The 25285-nt window shown below is 40.0% G+C and overlaps 1 protein-coding gene across 1 annotated transcript in view; it reads left to right on the forward strand.

Annotated features, from left to right (window-relative positions):
- The window catches only part of KLHL1 (kelch like family member 1), a gene marked incomplete at its 5' end in the record, with an annotated part of 133482 nt that overhangs the window by 45387 nt on the left and 62810 nt on the right, over positions 1–25285 (forward strand). Inside the window, one exon of the mRNA XM_083362569.1 lies at positions 11446–11642. Within this exon, the coding sequence (XP_083218695.1) occupies positions 11446–11642 (197 nt within the window). The remainder of the gene's footprint in view (positions 1–11445; positions 11643–25285) is intronic.

Below are 25285 nucleotides of genomic sequence, written 5' to 3' on the forward strand. Positions count from 1 at the left end.
TGTACACAGAGTGCCTGCGTTTTTTACACAATAGTAAGGGTGTGTGCAGGACTGAATTAGGTGGATGCAATTTATATACAGTATGCATAAGACAGAGTATTTGCGAAATGTAAGCAAACATTCCAACTCCAGTGACGGATAGAAATACCTAGAAGTTGCATGCGAATAATAGAAGGAAAAAGTTTGCATAGAAGTAATTTCTGATTATTTTTTTCCTACCTACATTTTTAGTACAATAATGTAAATGATTTGCTGCAGTTTCTCTGATTCCTTTAGCACGCAAGTACTGTACGTCCCAAAGGTGTTTTTTCCAGAGGCAACTGGACTTCCTTGTTTTTCTTTGAAGACATTTCGCTTCTGATCCAAGAAGCTTCTTCAGCATTGACTGGATGGTGGGGAATGGAAGGATTTATATTCCTGGTCATTTGCCTTCTTTTAGAGAGCCGTTGAGGCCATTTGTTGGCTTAATCTGTGCCCTCAGGATCACATGAGTGGAGGCAAATGGGTGCGGAGCCTTCTTGGAACTGCTGAAAGGACCGGGTTGTAGACAGGAGACAGATGAAGTTGTCTCTCTTTCCCTCTATTGAGAAAGGGCTGTTCAGTTTTGAAGCGAAATATCACCAAAGAAGAACAAGAAAGTCCAGCTGCCTCTTGAAAAAGCACCTTTGGGACAACCAAAGAAGTCCTGGATGACTGAGAATCTCCACACAAGTACTGTATGTGAAAGAAAGATTGCCGCGTTGAGCTGAAGGATACTTGCGAGGCAATATTTTTAAGATTTTACCTTTGGCAAGCTAGACCAAATCAGAGGTGTTTCCGCTTCATACCTGCGTCATCCTTTCCCGGTTATAATAATTACTTTAGTCCGTTTTAATGAGATATTTGCATTGAGCTTCCACTCTTCCTGTGCTTTTATTAATTTTCCTCCTTGTACAGTATGTCTGTGCAGACACAACTGAGTCCCGAATGTCTGTTGCTAAGCAAGACAGAGTTTTGCCCCCTTTTGTTTTCTTTTTATTAAAAGGTTTTACAGTACATTTTATCTTTAACAATCCCCCCTCCCCCCACCCCAACCTAACCCTCCCTATCCCTCCCCCCATACCCCCCTCCCCCCCGACTTCCCAGAGCTAAGTACAAGGTATAAAAACAAAGAACAATGATAAACATCCATATGCTAACAACAATAAACTATTAACTCTATCACTCTCTAGCTCATATAAGATAACTACTAACAATATTAATAGTACATATAAAAAGAAAAAGAAAAGAAAAAGGAAAGGAAGACTTATTCAAATGCTAAATGAAACTTTTTAGTCCCATATTTGTTCTGGATATAATCAATCCATTTTTTCCACTCCATAATATAACGTTCTTGCGAATGATCTTTCAAGTAAGCCGAAATCTTTGCCATTTCCGCCAGGTCAGAAACCTTTAGAGTCCATTCTTCTATAGTCGGCAGTTCCTCCTTCTTCCAATATTGACCTATTAAGAGTCTTGCTGCTGTAATTAAGTTCAGCATCAACTTAGTGTCCACAACAGTAGCATCTGTAATTATGCCCAACAAAAACAATTGCGGACAAAACTTTATCCTTTGCTTGAAGATCTTCTGCATATTCCACCAAATTTTTATCCAAAAAGCCTTAACCTTTTTACAGGTCCACCAAATATGAAAATATGTTGCATCTTCGCCACCACACCTCCAACATTTTGGCTGAAAGTTCAGATACATACTTGCAAGCTTTTTGGGATCTAAGTGCCATCTATAAAACATTTTATAAAAGTTCTCTCTTAAGTTTTGAGCTTGTGTGAATTTTACGTTCCTCACCCAGATCTTTTCCCACATGTCCATTGTAATAACTTCTTGAATATTCTGGGCCCATTTTATCATACAATCTTTAACAAGTTCTGTTTCTGAATCAATTTCTATCAGTGCAAGATATATCCGTTTGATATGTGCTGGACCCTGATTTCTGATTTGCTTTATCAGATTTACATCAGTCATTGCAAAACCAATTTTCTGATCTTCTTTCCACCTGGCCCGTAACTGAGTATATTGAAACCAAGTTTGAACAATCTTCTCATCTCGCAAGAGGTTGTACGGCTTCAAACACCAGACATTTCTTTCCAAACTTAAGATCTCCTTATACGTAGTCACATCATGTTTGAAGCCAACATTTATATTTTCTATTGCGTGTTTTGGAATTGCCCACAACGGAATCTTGTAATCTAACTTATGTCTATACTTCTTCCAAACTCTCAACAATGCCTGTCTTAAAATATGCACTTTAAACACATTATCTACCTTCTTATCATACAACAAATATGCATGCCAGCCAAATAACAAGTCATGGCCCTCAAGATTTAATAATCTCTCTTGTGACAAATTAATCCAATCACTTATTCCTGATAACACAGCAGCTTCATAATATAATTTAAGATTAGGCATTTTAAGACCACCTCTTTCACGAGTATCCTGCATGATCTTAAATTTAACTCGTGGTCTTTTCCCTGCCCAAACAAATTTACTGATACCCCGTTGCCATTCTTCCAAATTAGAATCTTTTTTAAGGACCGGTATCATTTGAAATAAAAATAAGAATTTAGGCAGGACATTCATTTTCACTGCTGCAATTCTTCCCAACAAAGACAATTGCAATTTTTCCCAGCTCTCCAATTCTTTTTGAATTTTTCCCCATAACTTTTCATAGTTATTTTTATATAACTTTGTATTAGAGGGTGACAAAAACACCCCCAAGTATTTGACCCTTTTAACAATCTCAAATCCAGTTAATCCTTCTAAAAGGGCCTTTTGCGATACTGTCATATTTTTGACCAAAATTTTAGTTTTTTGTGCATTAACTTTAAATCCAGAAACCTTCCCATATTGCATTATTATCTCCATAAGGTCCGCAACAGATTTTTCTGGCTGGGTCACCATAACAACCAGATCATCTGCAAACGCTCTCAGTCTATAATCCTGATCTCTAATTTGTATACCCTTAATTCTTTCCGAATTCCGTATTTTTACCAATAATATTTCCAATGTTAAAACAAATAATAAAGGTGATAACGGACATCCTTGTCTTGTGCCCTTCTCAATATTACATACTTCAGTCAGGGTATTATTAACTATAATTCGGGCAGTTTGTTTTTGATATAATGCCCTAATTGGTTGCAAAAATTTATCCCCAAAATTCATTTTATCTAAAACTTTCATCAAAAATTGCCAATTCAATTGATCAAAGGCTTTTTCCGCATCTAAAAAGATTAGCGCCGCAGGGATCTGGTTGTTCCTTTCCAAAAACTCCACCACATCAACTATATGCCTCACATTATTTTTCATTTGTCTACCACTAATAAACCCAGTTTGATCCCCATGAATCACCTGTTGCAGAACCCTCATCAGTCTATTAGCTAACACCTTGGCAAATATCTTGTAGTCTGTGTTTAAAAGTGATATCGGTCTGTAGTTTTTAACATGAGTAGCATCTTGATCTTCCTTCGGAATCAAAGAGATAAAAGCAGTTCTCCAAGACGGAGGCACCTTTCCCCCTCTCTGAATTGTCTGGAACAGTTCCTTTAACGGCTTTATCAACTCCAGTTGTAAATTTTTGTAATAAGCCGCAGTGAGACCATCCGTGCCTGGCGCCTTATCCACCTTCAGTTCCTTAATTGCTATGAGAATTTCTTCTTCTGTTATCAATTGGTTAATCTCCTAGAGTTTCGCCCCCTTTTGTGACTTTGCTTGCCACCGTTCTTAAGTGTATCCCTGCTGTTGTTAATGATACAAATGTTAAGGGAATCTGGCTTCCCCATTGACTTTTCTTGTCAGACGGTCGCAAAAAGTGATCACATGACTCTGGGACACTGCAACTGTCATAAATACATGCCAGTTGCCAAGCATTCAAATTTTGATCAGCTGACCATGAGGAATGCTACAACAACTGTACCGTAGTGGCCAAAATTATGGAAACCTTTTGGGAAAAGTGTATTTCTGAGGTTTGATGGCTAACAACATCACTTTTTTGGTGGGGGGAGTAGTACCATAAAATTATATATCAATGGAAAGATAATTTAATCAAGAATGTAATGCAACAAAGTTTGTTCAATTATCTGTCCTGTATTCTATGAAAAGTTATAGCCAAATAACCAGAAAAAGGAGGCACAACTTGCTTAGGTCGATAGCTTTCCTTCATCTGATTGTAGCCAATGAGCACAAGTGTTTAGAGAGCCAATCAGGTATCATCTTGTTTTGGCAAAGAGCCAATCAGATCACAGTGAGATTCAGTTATTGAGGTCATGTATTAAAGCTGAGAGGAGGACATTTGTCAGTGTGTTATGTGATCACTATCAAGTTGGTTGGGGGTTATTTTGTGTGTTCTTTCATTTAGTGAGCTTGCAAAATGTAATAAAATTAAAGTAATGGTGCAAAGAGTTGATGTAATGGTGCAAAGCAATGTAAAATAGTATTATTAAGTGAATAAGGCTACAGCTATAAAGACATTAGAAGAAAAAATGGTGGAAATTTAACCAAAGGTGGCATTTCTACTGTACACTTTTCCCAAAAGGTTTCCACAATTTTGGCCACTACCGTAAGTACAAAAAATGATCATAAGTCATTTTTTTCAGTACCATTGTAACTTTGAATGGTCATTAAATGAACTGTGTAAGTCAAGGACTACCTGTTTCGATGTGAGTTGTGCGTACTAACCCATCTCTCAAAATCCACATCTCATCCCTTCATTAAAGTCTGTTATTGTCCAGAAACATACTTGTAGAGAAAGAGTAGAGTATGTGCTAGCCTCAGGACCTTTAATTGCTGTTGCTATTTCAGCTGTTGACAGATATTTTATGTCACCCATTTCAGAAATAAAGGCAGTAAAGTGATACAAATCACTGGCTCAGAATAGGCTGATAAATCAGTTTACGGTGGCTAGTAACTGCCAGCCACCCCTGCTTTATGTCAGAGGAAGGGACTCGGAGAAAATTGAATTGTTTTGTTAAATAATTAAGCAGTGGAAAAATCCTATATTCATAAGCAAAATATGGGCTCTCAGATAGGACTTGCAGATGGATGAAGCTGTTCATTCTTCCTTGCCAATTTTCCAATTCGGGCATCTTATTACAAGCTATTCTTTGTGTGAAAGAAAACTCTGTAGTTTTAAGACTCAATTGGCTTTAAATACAGACCTACCTGTTATTTTAGAGCTTGGCTTAGATCAAAATGGCTACCAGCACTTTGTAAATTTATGAATGGGGACAGTGCCCACTAATATCCCACTACAAATGGTGAGATATGCAAAGGTAATATGGAAGACAACCTGATGCAAACAGTATGCTAGGCTGACTGGTTTCTTTGTTTCATGTTCTATTAAAAAGGTAAAGGTAAAGGTTCCCCCGCACATGCGTGCTAGTCGTTTCCGACTCTAGGGGCCAGTGCTCATCTCCGTTCCAAAGCCGAAGAGCCAGCGCTTGTCTGAGGACGTCTCCGTGGTCATGTGGCCGGCATGACTAGACACCAAAGGCGCACGGAACGCTGTTACCTTCCCACCGTAGTGGTCCCTATTTTTCTACTTGCATTTTTACGTGCTTTCGAACTGCTAGGTTGGCAGAAGCTGGGACGAGTAACAGGTGCTAACTCTGTTACGCGGCACTCGGGATTCGACCCGCCAAACTGCCGACCTTCTGATCGACAAACTCAGCGTCCTAACCCACTGAGCCACCGCGTCCCTCATGTTCTATTAGCTGGTGGTAATTATATTGCAAAATAATCCAGGTTTAATATTGTCTTTAATATTGTGCAATGGAACATAATGGAGCTTGTTGCATACCTGTATTTTTAAAAACTTCTATAGACATTCATTGTATTCACTTGAGTAGAGCAAAGATCAATTTTTTCCCCATGCTTAAGGGATAAGGAAGCCAATTTAAAAGTTAAAGTCTTGAAGGGTAGGGTGACTCAGAGATGGATGGCTTATCTTCTGGTCTTCCCCAATTTGGTACCCAACTAACGGTTGTGTTGGAATTCATCATTGTGCACATCATGGGAAATTGGTATTTATTTATCCTACTGAAAAGTAGGATAAAATTCTGATTTTATACTGATTTGATTTGATTTGAGGAGTTCAAGATGGTGCACACAGGTCTTCCTAAGTTCTGCCCACATCCAACCCTTTGAAGTAAATTAGGCTGAGAGAGAGACAGCCCCAAAGTCACCCAGCGGGCTTCTGTGGCCAAGGACACAGCCTAGATCTCCTGGCTTCAACTAGCACATATAGACACTACTCCATTGATGCCATACCTTTTAAATAAAGCATGGCCAGATCTTGTTCAAGTTGATGCCCACAGCAGTTCTGGAAGGCTGATAGAAAAAGTTCTACATGAACTGAGACTGTGCTCCTTGTGGGCAAGGCACCATTGAAACTACAGCTGATATCCTGTTGTATTGTGCCCTCTGTAGCAGACATGTCAAACACAAGGCCGGGGGCCAGATCTGGCCCGCGAAGTGGTTTCATGTGGCCCACGAAGCCATCCTGGAAACAGGGAGGGAACGGCCCCCACTGCCTTGGCCCTGGCCCAGAGACCCCCCTTCTGCCAGAGACCCTCAGATCTGTCCCACTCCTGCCCAGACCCCCATAGGCACCCTTGATGCGAAGGATGTAGAGCTGGCCACGCCCACCCAGTAGGCCACGCCCACCCAGTAGGCCACACCCACCCGGCCCCCTGAGGGCAACCGCAATTCTGATGCGGCCCTCAATGAAATTGAGTTTGACACCCCTGCTCTATAGAGACTCACAGACCCACTTTATAACACCTGACCTGATTAAATATCCCAGAAATTCCAATCTCCCTTATGTAAAACTATTCTTATCAGATCAATACGATACAGTTTCTCTGAACCTAGCTAGATTTTGCTATAATGTTTGTAAAATTAGGCAGACCGTGTTCACTTATTGATAATTTCACCATCAATTTTAATATATTACTGTGCCTTGTTCTATTCAATACTGTTCAGTTCTGCTTTTAATGTTTAGTTGTAGTTTTTTTGTGCTGGTCTGTGACTGTCATATAAAGATTGATTGATTGATTGATTGATTGCCCAAGATGATGTCATGTTAGAAAGGGATCCCAAAATTACATTAGGCTTCTCCACACTTGATGTTTAATATTGGCTTTGGCATTACTCTGACATCCCAAACTGCATTCATTATTATCAACTGAATGTCTGTGGAGATTCTCAGTCATCCAAGCCAAAGGCAAGTGGACTTTGATTTTCCTTGAAGACATTTTGCTTCCCATCCAAGAAGCTTCTTCAGTTCTGAATGAATAGTGGAAGATAGAAGGATTTATATTCCTTGCAGTCATCTGGTCATTAGCACTCTTTTTGGGAATCGTTGAGGCCACTTGGAGGTTTATCGGTGCCCTCAGGATCACCTGAATAGTGCAGTCTCCTCTTTACCACACAGTCCATTCAGCCGTTCCAAAAGGTTCCACACCCATTTGCACTATTGAGGTGACCCAAAAACTCTCTGAAAGAATGCAGATGACCAGCTGTCTGCAAGGAATATAAATCCTTCCTTCCTCCCTCCACCATTCAGTCAGAACTGAGGAAGCTTTAAAGAAAAATAAAGACCAGTTGCCTTTCAAAAAAAGCACCTTTGGGACTTTTATGAAGTGAGAGTAATTTGCCTTTACTTTTTTTTCTCTGCTATATGAAAAATATTTGTTTTTTTTTCCCCTCAGATGCTTACAGTATAAATAGAATGTCTTCTACTTCTGTCTTCTCTGAGGTTGGATGTTGTTCTAAACTGAAATATTAAAATTAATATGATGGATGTTGCAGCATCAATATCAAGTGTTATCTCAGTTAGCAATTGGCCTTTAAGGCCTGGAATATCATAATGGTTTTAAATCTTGCAGCTTTATTTTTTTCTCCCTGTGGCCAATTTATCCTAAAATTACCCTACTTGATTAGTTTTAAATAAGAGGCAAACATCTGAAATATTTATCACTCTGTTTATAAACTCAATTTATGCTTTGGTGACCAGATTAAATTAAAATGTTTACTCGGAGATAGACAAAAATTGAAGCAAATTTATTAACATCTGCAAGTACTCAGTGGCCTTTATTTTCATATTATGCCCAATAAATTGTCTCACCTTACTTAATGCATTTTTCGCATTCCCACTTTAATCAATTCCTGCTTCAAACTTGGAAGCCTTGGGATTTAACATCTCGTTCTCACTTATTGATTTTGAGCTATATCCAAACTAATAATACTTACAAGTATATATATTAGTATATTGTGAATCGGGAGGTTTAAGTTGGTTATGATTTAAATCCACCCAAATTCAATGAGACTAGCTTAACACTGGTTACATTTCACTTCTGTCTGTTCTAATCCATTGAGGTTGATTTCTTGGAAATGTAGCAAATTTAATCACAGGAGCTGGCTGTCCTCATCTGAGTTTGGAATCTGAGCAAAACAGAACCAAGTTAACAGAGGACAGTTGACATGACTGGAAGGCCAGACGTTAAAAGAAGATGGAAATAGCAAAGCAGTTCTGTATAACCCAGTTCTCTACCACCAGTGCTTTTTTTTGTAAAAGAAAAAGGTGCCGGAACTCACACATGTCATACAACCCGCCTTGCCTACCCTATAAGGTTCCATCCAAAAAAGGTGCCGGAACTGCGTTCTGAGCGTTCTATGAGAAAAAAAGCCCTGTCTACCACACAAAACGCCTCTTTAGTCATCATACATTTTTTTTTAGGCTTAGACTAATTGAACCAGTAAAGTCTTAATGCGTATCAGATTGAAAGCTGGGGAGAAGGGGAAGGAAAATGGAATTGTATGGAGGACAATGATGAATTCGAGGGGAGGGAATATTAAACAAAACAAGTTTGTTTTCATGGTCATTTTTATTTTTGGCCCTTATACAGTAAGATATTCTGAGCGTGACTGGACTTACCCCAAGTGAGCAGGGATAGTTGGGATTTTACTCATTGCTGACTAGCTGAAACATGCCACAAACCAAGATGAGTGGAAATTAAAGGATGTGTCTGTCTAGGCCAGGGCTAGGCAACCTTGGTTCTTTTATGACTCGTAGACTTCAACTCCCAGAATTCCTGAGCCAGCCATGCTGGCTCAGGAATTCTAGGAGTTGAAGTCCACAAGTCATGAAGGGACCATAGTTTCCCCATGCTGGCTCTGGAATTCTGGGAGTTGAAGTCCACGAGTCATAAAAGAGCCAAGGTTGCTTATTCCTGAGACTCTGAATTAATTCCCTCTCTTTCCCCCCAAAAAAGAAGTGCATGTTTCAGAACCTAGAATAACAGAGTTGGAAAAGGACCTTGGAGGTCTTCTAGTTCAGAGTTCCACAACCTTTCCAGCTTTGTGGACTGGCGGAGGGCGGGGGGGGGGGGAAGAGGGAATAGTTCTGTGCCAGTGGTGGGCAAGTGCGCACATGCATGCACAGAGCTCCATTTGTGCAAGCGGTGGGTATGCATGCCCACTGCTTTCACAAACATAGTGCATGTCTGTGCGCTCACGTGATGCTCGTGCAAATAGTGATGTATGCGCAGGTGCTCACTTGCACTTCATGTAGCCTGGTTCTGAACAGCTCACTGCCTGGTAGTGGATTGTGGCGTGGAGGTTGGGGACCCCTGTTCTAGTCCAACTTCCTGTTTGAGCAGGAGACCCTATACTATTTCAGACAAGTGGCTGTCCATCCTCTTCTTCTTGGAGCAACCACAACTTTTGGAGGTGAGGAGGAGGAGGAGGAGGAGGAGATAGAATATAAAATAAAAGAGTTGGAAGGGACCTTGGAGGTCTTCTATTCCAAACTCCTGCTTGAGCAGGAGACTCTATACTATTTCAGACAAGTGGCTGTCCAGCCTCTTCTTCTTGGAGCACCCACAACTTTTGGAGGTGAGGAAGAGGAGGAGGAGGAGGAAGAGGAGGAGGAGGACATAGAACATAAAATAAAAGAGTTGGAAGGGACCATTTCAGACCAGTGATTATCCAGTCTCTTCTTAAATGCCTTCAGAGATGAAGCACTCACAACCTCTGAAGGCAAGCCATTAATTGTTCTCACTGTCAGGAAATTTCTCCTTTTAGACGAGGGACGGTTATTTTATTTTTGTTTGTTATCCAACAAATCAGGTGAGATGCCATCCATTTCATCTACAGGTGACTCTGCATGGCTTACATGCATTAAACATTTCGCATGACAGCCTATGGTATGGTTACGTGAGGACTATTATTTTGAAAAGGGATAGATGCAAGTTTAAAAATTAAACTTGGACATGCCATCTTGTACAAAGAGCTAGAATATACACTCATATTTTGCTCTGTTAAGTTGTTTGTCTGAAACCGATTAGCATCCTGCTGAGGATGTACATTGATTAGTTTGTATACAGTTTTTTTCCCCCACTTTATCTATAGTTATATTTCCCTATCAATTTTTATCATTCCAACTAAGGAAGCTAAATGCATTGAATGTGAACAAAGAGCAACACCCTAATCTGATTTATTGGTATCTTTCAGCTAGATTGTAAAGTTGAAGATTGCAAAATGATTTGTGAACTATATGCTTTTCAATCCCTTAATTAAAACTTCTAAAAAGTGAACATTAGAACACAGGTACAGTTGTTCCCAGTTTTCTCTTAGTTTCACCCCATGAGGGAAAGAAAATATTGCAGTGCAGATCTCGGAGGAACATGTCTTTCCAAACTTCAAATATTTAATTTGTTTAATAGTGCAATACAAATGTCATGGGGTAATATTTTATGCCAGATTTTTCTGAACTGCTGTGGATTGTCTATTGATACTTGAGAAAGGAGAACCCAGTGAAGCATACAGAGAAAGCAAAAACAGTGTTATTTTTTCCCCAAATCAAAATAGCAATAGCACTTAGACTTGCATATTGCTTCACAGTGCTTTACAGCCCTCTCAAGCAGTTTACAGAGTCAGCATAATGTCCCCGACAAACTGGGCCCTCTTTTTACTGATTTCGAAAGGATGGAAGGCTGAGTCAACTTTTAGTCAGGATCAAATTCCTGGCTGTGAGCAGAGTTAGTCTGCAATAGCAATAGCACTTAGACTTATATACCATTTCACAGTGCTTTCACAGCTTTCTCTAAGCAGTTTACAGAGTCAGCATATTGCTCCCCCAACAATCTGGGTCCTCATTTTAACAAGCTCGGAAGGATGGAGGGCTGAGTCAACCTTGAGCTGGTCAGGATCGAACTGTCAAACTGTTGGCAGTTGGCAGTCAGCAGAAGTAGCCTTGCATTCCAACTACCACCACACATAAAATTGAGTTTCCTCTGCCGTCATAACGGCTGAGAATTTCTTTACATATTTTGTGATATTAATACCTGGCTCTAAGTTATGTACAAATGTATGGGTCACAAACTGATTGTGTTTCCTAATCTTTTATCCAGGTTGTTTGGAACTTAAGGAAGATACAATTGAAAACCTCCTGGCAGCAGCGTGTCTTCTTCAACTCCCTCAAGTAGTTGAAGTGTGTTGTCATTTCCTCATGAAGCTTTTACATCCATCCAACTGTTTGGGAATCCGGGCCTTTGCAGATGCTCAAGGATGCACAGAGCTTATGAAGGTGGCTCACAGTTACACCATGGTAAGGAAGCGCTGATATGCCTTATCGTCACAGCATGAAATTTAAAGATAGGTAGAATGTACAGAAGCTGTGAAGCTTGCTCACAGATATCCAGTGGTAAGCAAGTCCTGATATGCATCAAAGCATGAAATCTAAAGTTATAGATGATGCACAGAAGCTATGAAGCTATGTGCAAGCTATGAAGCTTGCACATAAATATCCAGCAATAAGAAAGCCCTAATATCATCACAGCACAGATGCATAATGGCTTGAATGGTTGGGATGCTAGGCAGGAGGTTAGCAAGCCCATGTTTGAGACCCAAGAGCTATCATGGGAGGGGGTTGTTGTGATTCTGTGCCAGCCTGTGATCCCGGTAGTTGAGTCTGGGGAATCAGAGGAGGAGGAGGAGGAGGAGGGGCCTGGAGAGCCATCAGAGTCAGAGGGAGGCTCTGATGAGCTGCAGGACTTACAAACTAATGAAGAGGCTGGTTCTTCCACTTGTGATCAAGCTGAGAGCCAGCTGTGCTGGGAAGCTGAGTCGGACTTGGAGGAACCACAGCTGGAAGACTTCAGAGACACCCAGTAACGCAGACAGGTCATACAAGTAGGACAGAGGGAGGCAATGGGGCAACTCCAGGGAAGAAGGAGAAAGAAGTGAAAAGCCACACCGTGGGGGCTGCATAACAAAAAGGGAATGTGTGGGCAAGGCTGGTTGCTGGAGGCAACCATTTGCAAAGAACTTCTGTGTCAAGAGATGATGGTCTGTTTATTTTGTCTGTGAGTTATTTCCTGTTTGACTCGTGCTCCGTTTTGCTTTTGGACAAGGTCTCCATTGGAAAAGTATTCTGTTGCTTTTGTTTTTCTGGGACAATTATCAGGTCTGTAACTCAAATAAAAAGGGTTTATTTTTCCAGTCTACTGTTAAAAGAAGGGTTGACTTTGTGAAGTAACAAGGGCGTACATAGGCTGGGACAGAACAGGGGTTGAGCTATCATCCTTTGCTCCAGCTCCTGCTGTAGACATGAAAGAAGACCCCAGTCAAGCATCCCCAAGGTAACGGTTAAGTCACCGGCTAATCCTTTCAACCTGGAATCACCTCGGTGCTTCTAAGTCGAGTGCAAGTCCCAGCATGAAATCCCAAAATATGTAGAATGCACAGAAGTTACAGAGGGGGGCTCAGAGTTATATCAAGCTAAAGAAGTTCTGATACGATGCAGGATATTATCAGGGCATAAAAGCAAATCAAGCTTTTAATGAAACAGCTGGTTTTCCTTTTTCACACATTTGTTCTTCTAATTCTTGAAAGCAGATAAAGAAGGTACAACGAGCTTTCGATGTTTAAAGGAATATTATTAGTAAAAGGATTGAACTGGCTACTACCCACGCATTGTGATAACATTTCAAAACTTCCCTTATGTTTTTTGTGTTGCAGAAGCTATTAAGCATGTATTTTAAGATGGTGTGATTATGAAATCATTGTATAATGGCTAGTTCATTGACTATTGAGAGACTCTTAGTTGAATAAATATGTGTAACAAATCTATGCCAGACAAATGTCTGAATGAAATGAAAAGTTAACAGATTGGTTTGAGAATGAAAACAATTTGGCAGATGGAAACAGGTAACTTCAGGACCAGCTGTTATATAAATCAGGCATAAATATTACAACATCTGGTAGAAAAATAAATTGCCAAATGATTCAAGCTGTTGTGTATAGCAAATTTCAGAAGAAGTTCAACCCAATATACTATCGGAAATTTTCCCGCTTTATAGTATAGTAATGTTAGAATTCCCACATAAAGACATCTATGTATTAAGACATCTAGCCAAATATTTTTTTGGCTAGTAAAAGTATGAGAAAATTTACATTTGGAGTACCTTTACTGTTTAATTTTAATATCAGTCCTCTTATTCCATAACCTTCTGATTTGAGTCATTATTCAGCATAGCTGAAAATAGGCACTTTGTTTCATACGAGGGCAATTCGGAAATAAACCTCCGTTTGGTTATCAATGACAGACACTTCCAGATACAGAACATTTATTATACACATTAGAAAACTACAACATCGCATTACTTTTTGACACAATCACCATTCAAATTGAGGCACTTGTCACAATATCTTACAAGGTTTGAATTTCCTTAGTAGTAGTCGCTCGGCACCAAATCTGGGCTAAAATATCAAAGCTATCCCAATGGAACTGCTTCAAAAGTTCTTGAGTGCATGTAGCAGTGTGCGGGCAAGCATTATTGTGAACACACAGGAAGTCAGCAGGCCCCGATGCTTGTTATGGATGGCTCGTCTGAGTTTTCGTAACGTTTCACAGTAGACGTCTGAATTGATGGTTGAACCACGCTCCATGAACTACACCAGCAGTACTCCTTTGGCATCTTCACATTTGGCGGGATTTTCTATGGCCACCACTTCCGGTGTGGTGTTAGTCCATGGTAATGGTCCCCTGCACACTTCAAGAACTTTTGAAGCAGTTCCGTTGGGATGTGTTTGATAACCTCTCCCTCCATAGTCCAGATTTGGCACGGAGTGTCTACTGCTAAAGAATTTCAAACTTTGTAAGATGCTATGACAAGTGCCTCAATTTGAATGGCAATTATGTCGAAGAGTAATGTAATGTTGTAGTTTTCTAATGTGTATAATAAAATTTCTGCATCTGCGAGTGTCTGTCTTTGACAACCAAACAGAGGTTTATTTCCAAATTGCCCTTGTACAGTACATTGGGTAGAAAGTGGACAAGAATTTGTATAAATGATTTCTCAATTTCCTTTTAATCCTTGTCCAGACTAAAATAAACTAAATCCAATCTGAACGGAAGTGTTATACTCCCTGAGAGCAGAGTGTAACTGGATGTAATAAATTGCCCCCAAAATGGAATTCAGATTTCCAGGAATGTTCACGGTATAGTCGAGGGATTCCATTTAAGAGTTGGAATCAAGTTCCTTCCTACCTTAATAGGATTCTGTATAAGAAACAGATGTATCTTATATGCTTGTGTGATATTTAAGCATAATGAATCAAAAGCCATTTTCTAAAAAGTAAATGAAAACATAGAAAGAACAAAACAATGACTTCCCAGATAAAACATATTCAATACTTGTTGCATTCAGTTTAATCTATATGGTGGAATATAATATTGCAATGTTTGGCTGATAGACACTGCATGATTAGAGAGATATCTGGCTGTTCTGGTCTAGATTGAAATTATTCTTTTAGTAATGAACTGTGTCATAAATGCAGCTGCCTTGCTTTGGCTCAGCCAGGTTTCCATTAGCACAAAGCAGGATTCTTGGTTGGCTGTTAAAATAGTCCTTTCTGCTGACACAACCTTCTAAAATAAATGTTATCACATGTGGTCCATGAAACTTTAAGCTTTACTGGAATATTAAGCAGCATTTTGTACAAATGTTTAATTTCGGGAAGATTAATGAGAGACTGTCAAGAAATATTGAACAAAAATAATATATTTGCATTCCTGTTTACATTCGTCCTGAGAGTTGATCCCAGGAATGAAGCTTGATCCATTTCCTGGTTAACATATACTTTGGACATGGCTCTAGATGTTGCATCCAAACTCAATGAGGATAGTGGAAGCTGTCCCTCTTTTTAAAAGTGAGAATTTGTAATCCCATAGGAAATATTAGTAGGTCCTTCAACAAGTTGGAAAGATGTTCAGAAAAGACATTTATAATTACAAAGAATATAACTTGTCTCCAACATGTGTCCCATCCACTCTATTTCTATTTGGTCTTCTTAAAAGTATGTAGAAAGAAGGAGGAGGAGAAGGGGGAGGAAGAGGAAGAGGAGGAGGAGGAGGTATTTAAATAAATTTAAACCAGGAGAAAAGAGGAGATAATAGCAACAGCAACTAGACTTATATACTACTCCACAGTGCTTTACAGCACTCTCTAAGCAATTTAGAAATGTCAGCATATCGATCCCAACAGTCTGGGTCCTCATTTTTATCAACCTTGGGAGGATAGAAAGCTGAGCCAACCTTGAACCCCATCAGGATTGAACTTCAGGCTGTGGGCAGAGTTTGCCTGCAGTACTGCACTTAACCACTGCGCCACCAGGATAAAATAATGAACTAGAGTTATAGAAATGGCATTCCCTGTGCCTTTCTGTACTATGCTATCATTGCAAATTATTATTTTGTCTTGCATAATGAAAGCATATATTGCCTTTTGTTCTTTAAATCCTGGTAAATCAGATCCTGATAGACTCACTGTTTATCAAGATCTCATCAACACCATATAAGCATGACTTCTCTTCCTCTTCCTCTCTCTTCATCCTTTTTTCATATAGTTGTTTTGCAATTCCATCTTCCTTCTTCCTCCCTCTTAAACAAACTGCCTCTACCTGCTTCAATATTCATTCATAACAATTGCTTTTGTCATTCGACAACACACTTTTGAAGCATCCTGTTCTGATTGCTTTTCACTGTATTTCCAGTTGTCCCTTCTTTATAACTTCTCCAACCAGCCACTTTTCTATAATGGAACAAATATTTATGCAGCTGACCACATACCAACTATACACTTTCTACCAGCCTCTGAATATCTACTGTAAGTATTTCTTTTTCCAGCATTATAAGCATTCTAGCAAGGCACGCACATCCATCTATTTGCTCCAGCTTTTCACTATTTATGTTTTGCTTGAAATTGTGTATTCCATTTTCCTTTTCAAACAGAAACATCTTGTTGCTGGTAGCAAATACCTTCGTCTTCGATGCATTAATTTTCAGATCCATTTCCTGGCATCATTTATTGAAAATCATTCAGGTTTTCAGCCAGCAACCTAACTTCATCTCCATACCGAAATATACACTTTCATGTCCCCCAAGTGACATACCTGTGCCACGAACAGAGTCAAGATTTTTCTTCAAAAAGACATTAAATGACAAAGGGGACACTATACACACTTAACATCCTATCAAATTATTCTTGCACAAACTTTATTTCTATCATCCAATGTCATTGCATTTAGCAGCACATCTTCAACACCCTATTCACATGAGGTATTCCATAATTTAAGATGTTACACTTTTTCACACTCTTTCTCTACATTGGTGTTTCTCAACCTCAGCAATTTGGAGATGAGTGGGACATCAACTCTCAGAATTCTGGGAGTTGAGATCCACACATCTTAAAGATTGCTCTGTATCAACAATGGTACAAAAATTATATATTTCTCAATTACCTGATGAAAATCCAATATGGAAAATCTGCTGGCACAAAGTTGCATTTCATTTTCCATTTTTTTTCATTTTCACATCTTATTTCCTTTCAGTAGAAATCTTATGCAGCCTAATTAACAACCTAAACCCCCCTGGTGGGGTATGGTTAGGAGGGCACCATGAATTCATAGAGCAAAATGGACATTGCCAACAAACTTGGAATACTTGGGTATGGTTAGGAGGACACTCACTTTTCTAGCCTGCCCTATCTATGTTTCATGGTAAAACACATGGGAAAATCCCATTGGAGGAAAATTCCACTTAGGGTTAGGGTTAGGTCACCATGAACTCAGAGAGCAAAATGGACATTGTCAACAAATTCAGAGTTCTTGGGTATGGTTAGGAGGGCACTTACTTTTCAAGGCTACCCTATCTATATTTCCTGGTAAAATACATGGGAAAATCCCATTAGAGGTTATATTCCTCCTTGCAACCTTTCCTTTGGTAGAGGAGAGCAGTAACGATTGTATGTAGTCATTAGACACAGTCGCTGTATCTACACTCATTAAATAACTCTCATCCCCTTTCTTAACCAAAATGCTTTTTTGTTTTTTGTTTGTGTGTGTGTGTGTGTGTGTGTGTGTGTGTGTAAACAAAAACAAAAAACAAAAAGTATTTTGGTTAAGAGAGGTGATGAGAATTATTTAATGAGTGTAGAGACTGTGTCGGAAGGGATCTTGTAGGTCATCTAGTCCAACCCCCTACTCAAGCAGGGGACCCTATGCCATTTCTGGCAGATGGCAGTCCAGTCTCTTTTTGAAAGCCTCCAGTGATGAAGAACCATCAACATCTGAGGGTAGTCTGTTCCATTGGTTGATTTTTCTCACTGTCAGGAAATTTCTCCATATTTCCACGTTGAATCTCTCCTTGATCATTTTCCATCCATTATTCCTTGTCTGGAATATGGAGTTGATGAAAACATGCTTGGATGTGAGGATGCAGGTTGAATTGTTCAAGACCTACAAGATCCCTTCCAACACTGTTGTTCTATTCCTTCAGGTTTAGTACACTCTTTCATTCTCTTAGTTTCACAGGCATAACAATACATTTCATTTATGTTCCGTAATTATCACCGATAAACATTGACTTCCATTGCCCTCCGTGATTATGACAACTCAAGACTTTCTGACCGCTTAATATCTCCATTTTAAGTACTATAACTACCACCAAGCTATTCTCCAAATCACATGTGGGTAGGACAAGAAGCATTGGATAGAAACTAATTAAGAAGAGAAGCAACCTAGAACTAAGAAGAAATTTCCTGACAGTTAGAACAATTAATCAATGGAACAACTTGCCTCCAGAAGTTGTGAATGCTCCAACTCTGGAAGTTTTTAAGAACAGATATTAAGAAGAGACAACCATTTGTCTGAAAATGATGTAGGGTTTCCTGCCTGAGCAGGCGGTTGGACTAGAAGACCTCCAAGGTCCCTTCCAATAATTCTATTCTATTCTATTCTATTCTATTCTATTCTATTCTATTCTATTCTATTCTATTCTATTCTATTCTATTCTATTCTATTCTATTCTATTCTATTCTATTCTATTCTACTCTACTCTACTCTACTCTAGAATATTTGTAGCTCAGGGTTGAAGTGAGGGGCCCTTGGTGTTCTCTCAGCTTGGTTGTTTTCTTGCAGATGTTACATTACCCAAACTAGGTGACATCATCAGTGCTAGACTAGATTAGCACTGATGATATTACCTAGTTTGGGTAATGAAAAGCATTGTCTGCAAGAAAATAACCAAGCTCAGAGAGCACCAAGGTCCCTTTCACTATTACTAGTTTTTAAACTCTAAAGGTTTATTTGCTTGCATGTTGGATTATTACATTTTTAAGACACCTACAAGGTGACTCTCGACTTTCAATTAAGAAAGGAAGATACGGAGAAAGGCTTCATAAAGCAAAGGAAAGCTCTCTCCTTTGCACTGAAGGCACTAGCAAAAAGGGTGGTTTCAATTTTAATGCTTAAAAGTTTCTTCATCTCCACTCATATATTTGCTGTCAACAGCTGCACTTCCTGCAAGCTGTCAAGGTTCCGATCGACAGAGACAAATAAAGCAGAGCTTTGAGGCTTGCAAATTCCTCAAAGAACATGCTTATTGATACAGAGTATCGGTACTTCAAAAGTGAAACCAAGTCTGAAGAGATGCACAACAATCCCCCAATACAAAGTTAAGAAATCCCACCCCCAAAGCTATGCAAGCAACTACATTTCCCTACTCAGCTTGTTTTCATGAAATGCCCAGCCCACAGTCTCGGGAGCAGCCGATGACATTGGTTCCCATGGGAGAAAGTCCAAGAAAGTCTGTTTTGTCTAGTGCATGCTGAGGGGAAAGGGAGAGTTTCCAAGCTGAGCCATGCTGGCTCAGGAATTCTGGGAGTTGAAGTCCACGAGTCATAAAAGAACCAAGATTGGCTACCCCTGGTCTAGTGCAACACCTGGCAAACCCCCTCCCTCCGTGCTATGTGGCAACTAGGAATGAGAAGGAAAAAGGTGGGTGCTGTTGTGATTCAGGGTCAGCCTGTGGGTTCGGCAGTTGGGTCGGACGACTCAGAGGAGGAGGAGGAGGGGGGTGTTGAAGAGCTTGCGGAGGGGGTTGGACAGCTTGATGAGAGCCCTCAGCCAGGCCCCTCTCACCTGGTCACGACGCAGACCCAGCTGTGTGAGTCTGACAGCGTGGATGAAGATGACCCACAGCTGGCCCTGTTCAAGGACGCCCGACGCAGGAGGCAGTCAATCAGGAGTAAACAGAGGAAGGCAATGGGGCACCTCGGAAGGAGGCAGAGAGAAGCCACGCCCTGAACTGTATTTAAGGGGGAATGCGTGGGAGGGCTGGTTTGCTGAAGGCAACCACTTGAAAAGCTCCTGTTTCTTGGTTCGTGTCTTGTTCTATTTGTTTTTGTAGCAATAAATTTGGCAGGCGTAATTCCAGCCTCTTGCCTTCTTGTAAAAGGGGTTGTCCCTGCCTTTTCTGCAGGGCCGGTAGCAGGCTGGTACAGAACAGGTGCAGCCATGCTCATTCTAAAGTTGACACAAGCATTGCTTTGTAACTTTTTTTTTTTTTGCTATCTGGCATTGCTTCTTAGAAATCAACGGGTGTAACTAGAATACTTATCCCAGGGTGCAACTGTTTTATAACAAGCTTTGCCGTTCATAACACTCATTCCATAGCGCATTAGGGCACCACTTCATCAAGACTCAGTGGGAGGAAGAGATAAGGTGAATATTTAGGGACCCACAAAGGGGCAGCTAGTCCGTTGGAAGGCATGTAAGGAAGAAAACTAAAGAGAGTGAAATGCTTCAGATCTTATCCGAAAAGTAGTTAAGTAAATAGTCCATGGTAAATTAGTCTGCCATCTAATGCCTAATTTAACCCTAAGGATTTGCATCCTTATTTCTTAAAAAAAAACAACTATAAAATAAGGCTAAATTACTACATGGGCAACCGCCAGCCTGCTGCTTGAACTGAGTGACTTTACATTTAAGATGGAAATGTGATGCGATCCCATCAAAAAGTGCCATAAAATTCAATTTAAATTACTTGGTGGGCAAAAAAAAAAAAATCCATTCATTCACTCCCATTATATAGCAGAACATATTTATTCTCTCACAAGAATAGGTCATATTCACTTTAATGGGAAAAAATAGCTTTATTATCTAATGGGAAGAGAGGAAGTCTATGCACTACTGACAATATGGATTGTGAAAAAGAAACCGCTAAATGTCTAACGAATCATTAAAATTCATTCAGATACAAAGGGAATAAGTACCTCTTTCTAAGCTCCAGTATTTGCCTTCTAGGAAAAGAATACTAGTCTACTTGGTATGTTATGATTTCTGAAATTCCTGGCCAATGACATAATCTAGCTATCTGGGATTTGAGCCACTTTCTTCTGCGAAAGAGATAGAGGGGATTGAACGCAAAATTAAATAAGGATTTTTCAAAATGGTTTCAAAGAATCTTGAACATTATTTAAAATCAGATTTTGGTCAGTTTTTTTCCATTCTTCTTCTTCTTGTACCATATCTGTTATCGGACATTGACGATCATGTTGGCAATCCTGTTTTTATCAGCAGCTGCACGAAAAAGTGCTGCTGAGTTTTGTCCAAACCAGTCCCTTAGATTTTGAAGCCATGATGTTCTTCTTCTGCCTGGACCTCGATTGCCTTCAATCTTTCCCCGGAGGATTAAATGGAGTATGCCATATTTTTCTGGGTGTCGCATCACATGTCTGAAATATTCTAACTTTCGTTTTTTTTAATTGTTTTGATGATTTCCCTTGGCTTTCCCAGGCGGCTTATCACCTCCTCATTTCTGATCTTGTCAACCCAGCTTATACGTAACAGCCTGCCTGAAAATCCACATTTCAAACGCTTCTAGTCTCTTCAGAGACCAACTCTGTCAGAGACCAACTCTCTCCTCCATAGAGCAGGATAGAAGAAAAATATATAACATCTGACAAGCCTGATTTTCAATCTTAGGCTTATGTCATGACTGCAGAAGACCTTTTTCATTTTGAAGATTGCTGTTCGAGCTTTCTCTATCCTTGTCTTTACTTCAGTGGTCATGTCCCAGCTTTCATGTAAATTAGAACCGAGGTGCGTGATCCTTTCAACTTTTTCTAATGGTATTCCTTCCGAATTTATTGGTGGTAAATTAACAGGTTGTTTGCTGATGACCATGATCTTGGTTTTTGAGGTGTTAAGCTTCAAGCCATATTTTTCAGATATTTCTGTCACTCTGTTGATAAGGAGCTGAAGGTCTTCACGCTTACTGGCAAGCAGAACTGTATTGTCAGCATATCTTAAATTGTTGAGCCAAACACCGTTTATTTTGATGCCAGCACTGATGTTCTCCAGTGCCTCATTGAAGATTGACTCAGAGTAGAGTGGAGACAGAATACATCCCTATGTGACCCCTCTTCGTATTTCTGCATCAGCTGAGTATTTTTGGCCTAGTCTCACATTTGCTACCTGATGCCAATATAGATTCTTTATGATTTGGATGTCTTTGTCATCTAGTCCCCCTTGTTTCAGGATTTCTAATAGTTTTCTGTGTCTTATTTTATCAAATGCTTTTTCAAAATCAGTGAAACACATTTAAAAACACTGTGATTGACATCTCTACAACGCTGTACAAGAACTTGAATGCTGAACCAAGATTGTTTCTGAAACCAAATTGTGTGTTACCTAGACACTCCTCAATTTTCTTGTATATTCTTGTGTGAATTATTCTTAGGAATATTTTCAGGGCATGACTCATTAAGCTTCTTGTTCTGTATTGAGTACACTTCTTTGCATTTATTTTTTTGGAGATTGTCACAAAGGTTGATTTTAGCCAATCATTTGGTATCTTTCCTGTTTTATATATTCGACTGAAGAGCTGCAGTAAAAAAAAAATCTTCCCATTGTTTTCCAGCAATTTTAAAATTTCTACTAGGATATCATCCGGTCCTGTGGCTTTTCTTCTTTTTGCTATTTTTATTGCATGTTCAACCTCCTCCATAGTGATGTTATACTTCCCTATCTAAGGTAAAGGCAAAGGTTCCCCCGGCACATGCGTGCTAGTTGTTTCCGACTCTAGGGGCCGGTGCTCATCTCCGTTTCAAAGCCGAAGAGCCAGCGCTTGTCCGAGGACGTCTCCGTGGTCATGTGGCCGGCATGACTAGACTCCAAAGGCGCACAGAACACTGTTACCTTCCCACCATAGTGGTCCCTATTTTTCTACTTGCATTTTTACGTGCTTTCGAACTGCTAGGTTGGCAGAAGCTGGGACGAGTAACAGGCACTCACTCTGCTACGCGGCACTCGGGATTCGACCTGACAAACTGCCGACCTTCTGATCAACAAGCTCAGCGTCCTAACCCACTGATCCACCGCATCCCTTTTTACTTCCCTAACTATATCATCCCTAATGTCCTCAAAAAGTTCTTCGATATTTTCCTTCCAACTTTTTAGTTTTTCGTCCACATCTAAGATCATTTCCCCCTCTTTGTCAACTAGGTTGTTGGTTTTATTTTTGTAGAGGCCTGCTGCTTCTTTTATTTTTTTTTGTGTAAATTGAAATTAACATGCATATGTTCTGTCTCTTCTATTTCCTTGCATCTCTTTGCAAACCAGTTTTCTTTTACCAGCTGAATTCTTCTTCTAATTGTTTTCTGCAATTCACTGTATTTTTTTTTTTATTTTCATAAGGTTTTCTTTTATCCATGAGATTAAGAATTTACTCCTCCACTGTTTTTTTCTTGTGGTACCCCTCTCTCTGTTTTGAATTTGTTAACTCTACTATTGCATTTTTAAATTTATTCCAGTTCACTTCTACATCTTCATCATTCAGGTTGTTGGTTTCTCTTAAATGATTTTCTAGTTCTTCTTTTATCTTACCTCCATGTTTAATGATGAAGTCTCTGTCAATTCTTGGTTTAGCAGGATTTGGGTTTTTCATCCTTTTTTAATTTCAGCTGGACTTCAGCAAGTACTAGATTATGATTGGATGGTACATCTGCACCTGGGTATGTCTTTACTGATATTACTGAGTTTCTACCGTAAATCTTTTGTTTATTGTAAAATAGTCAATACTATTTTTATCATGTATCTGCTGGTGATCTCCAAGTGTAGAGGCATCTTTTTGGCAACTTGAAAAAAAGTATTCATCACACATTGCCTATGTTCCTTGCAGAAGTCTACAAATCTGTCACCTCTACCGTTTCTGGTTCCTAAGCTAAAGCTTCCAACTACAGGAGCATCACTTCCTTCTCCTACTTTTGCATTGAAGTCCCCCCATGAGTATTGTGATATTGTTACTTTTTGTTCTGTACCAGCCTGCTACCGGCCCTACAGAAAAGGCAGGGACAACCCCTTTACAAACGGCAAGAGGCTGGAATAATGCCTGCCAAATTTATAGCAAGAAACAGGAGCTTTAAGAAACACGAACTATCCAAGCGGTTGCCTTCAGCAAACCAGCCCTCCCCACACATTCCCCTTATATAGAGTTCAGGGTGTGGCTTCTCTCTGCCTCCTTCCGAGAAGCCCCATTGCCTTCCTCTGTTTACTCCTAATTGACTGCCTCCTGCGTCGGGCGTCCTTGAACAGGGCCAGCTGTGGGTCATCTTCATCCACGCTGTCAGACACACACAGCTGGGTCTCTGTGGCAACCAAGTGGGAGGGGCCTGGCTGAGGGCTCTCATCAGCAAGATCTTCAACCCCCTCAGCAAGGTCTTCAACAACCCCCTCCTCCTCCTCTGAGTCATCCGACCCAACTGCCGAACCCACAGGCTGACCCTGAATCACAACACTTTTTGGGGCTTTTAGAACACTGCTTATATCTTCATGGAACCTCTCTAAATCCTCCTCATCACTGTCAGCTGTGGGAGCGTAAACTTGTATAACATTCAAGTTTTTCCATAAGCTGGACAAAAATTAGCAGTCAGCATAGTTTGCTACCCCAATTCCTTTTCAGGTCCTGAGACCGTAAAGGAAAGGAAAGTTCTTTTTGTGCTATTTGTGTCAGAAACCCTTGAAATGTTTCGATTTTTATTCTGTCAGAACAGAGAAGACTCGAACCGTTTTGGTTTAAACCATTAGAAACAAACTCAAGTTAGGTTACCTTTTGTTTTCTCTGTTTCATGCACATCCTTACTATTTAATCCATTTAGTGCATTTCCATCCATTCTATTTTAAATTTTCCCAGTTGTCTATGGACAAAAGAATCCATCCCTTGGATATGAGTCTGAATTCTTTTTCTCACAGCTGATGACTTTCAGGTTTTCAGAAATTTTAAGAAGAGATTGGACAACTGTTTTTCTGAAAGGGTATGGGGTCTTCTGCTTAAGCAAGTAGTTGGACTAGAACACCTGCAAGGTCTTTTACAACTCTGTTATTCTATTAAGATGTCTTGCAGGACATTCAGTGTAAAACCCTATACATTTTTGAACTAGAAACTATGGCAGAAGAACATAAATACCTCTCCCCCCCTCCAGAATAATGGTGATGATTTGTAGAGGCAGAAAAGAATTGTTGTTGTTGTTAGCTGTGAAGTCGTGTCCGACCCATCGCGACCCTTTGCACTACGTTCCTCCAGGCCTTCCTGTCCTCTACCATCTTCTGGAGTCCATTTAAGCTCACGCCTACCGCTTCAGTGACTCCCTCCAGCCACCTCATTCTCTGTCGTCCCCTTCTTCTCTTGCCCTCAATCTTTCCCAGCATTAGGCTCTTCTCCAGTGAGTCCTCCCTTCTCATTAGGTGGCCAAAGTATTTGAGTTTCAGCTTCAGGATCTGGCCTTCTAAAGAGCAGTCAGGGTTGATCTCCTCTAGGACTGACCGGTTTGATCGCCTGGCAGTCCAAGGGACTCACAGGAGTCATTTCCAGCACCATAATTCAAAAAGAAAAGAATAGCTGGTTTGAAT

The sequence above is a fragment of the Vipera ursinii genome (assembly GCF_947247035.1).
Source record: "Vipera ursinii genome assembly, chromosome: 4".
Lineage (NCBI taxonomy): Eukaryota > Metazoa > Chordata > Lepidosauria > Squamata > Viperidae > Vipera > Vipera ursinii.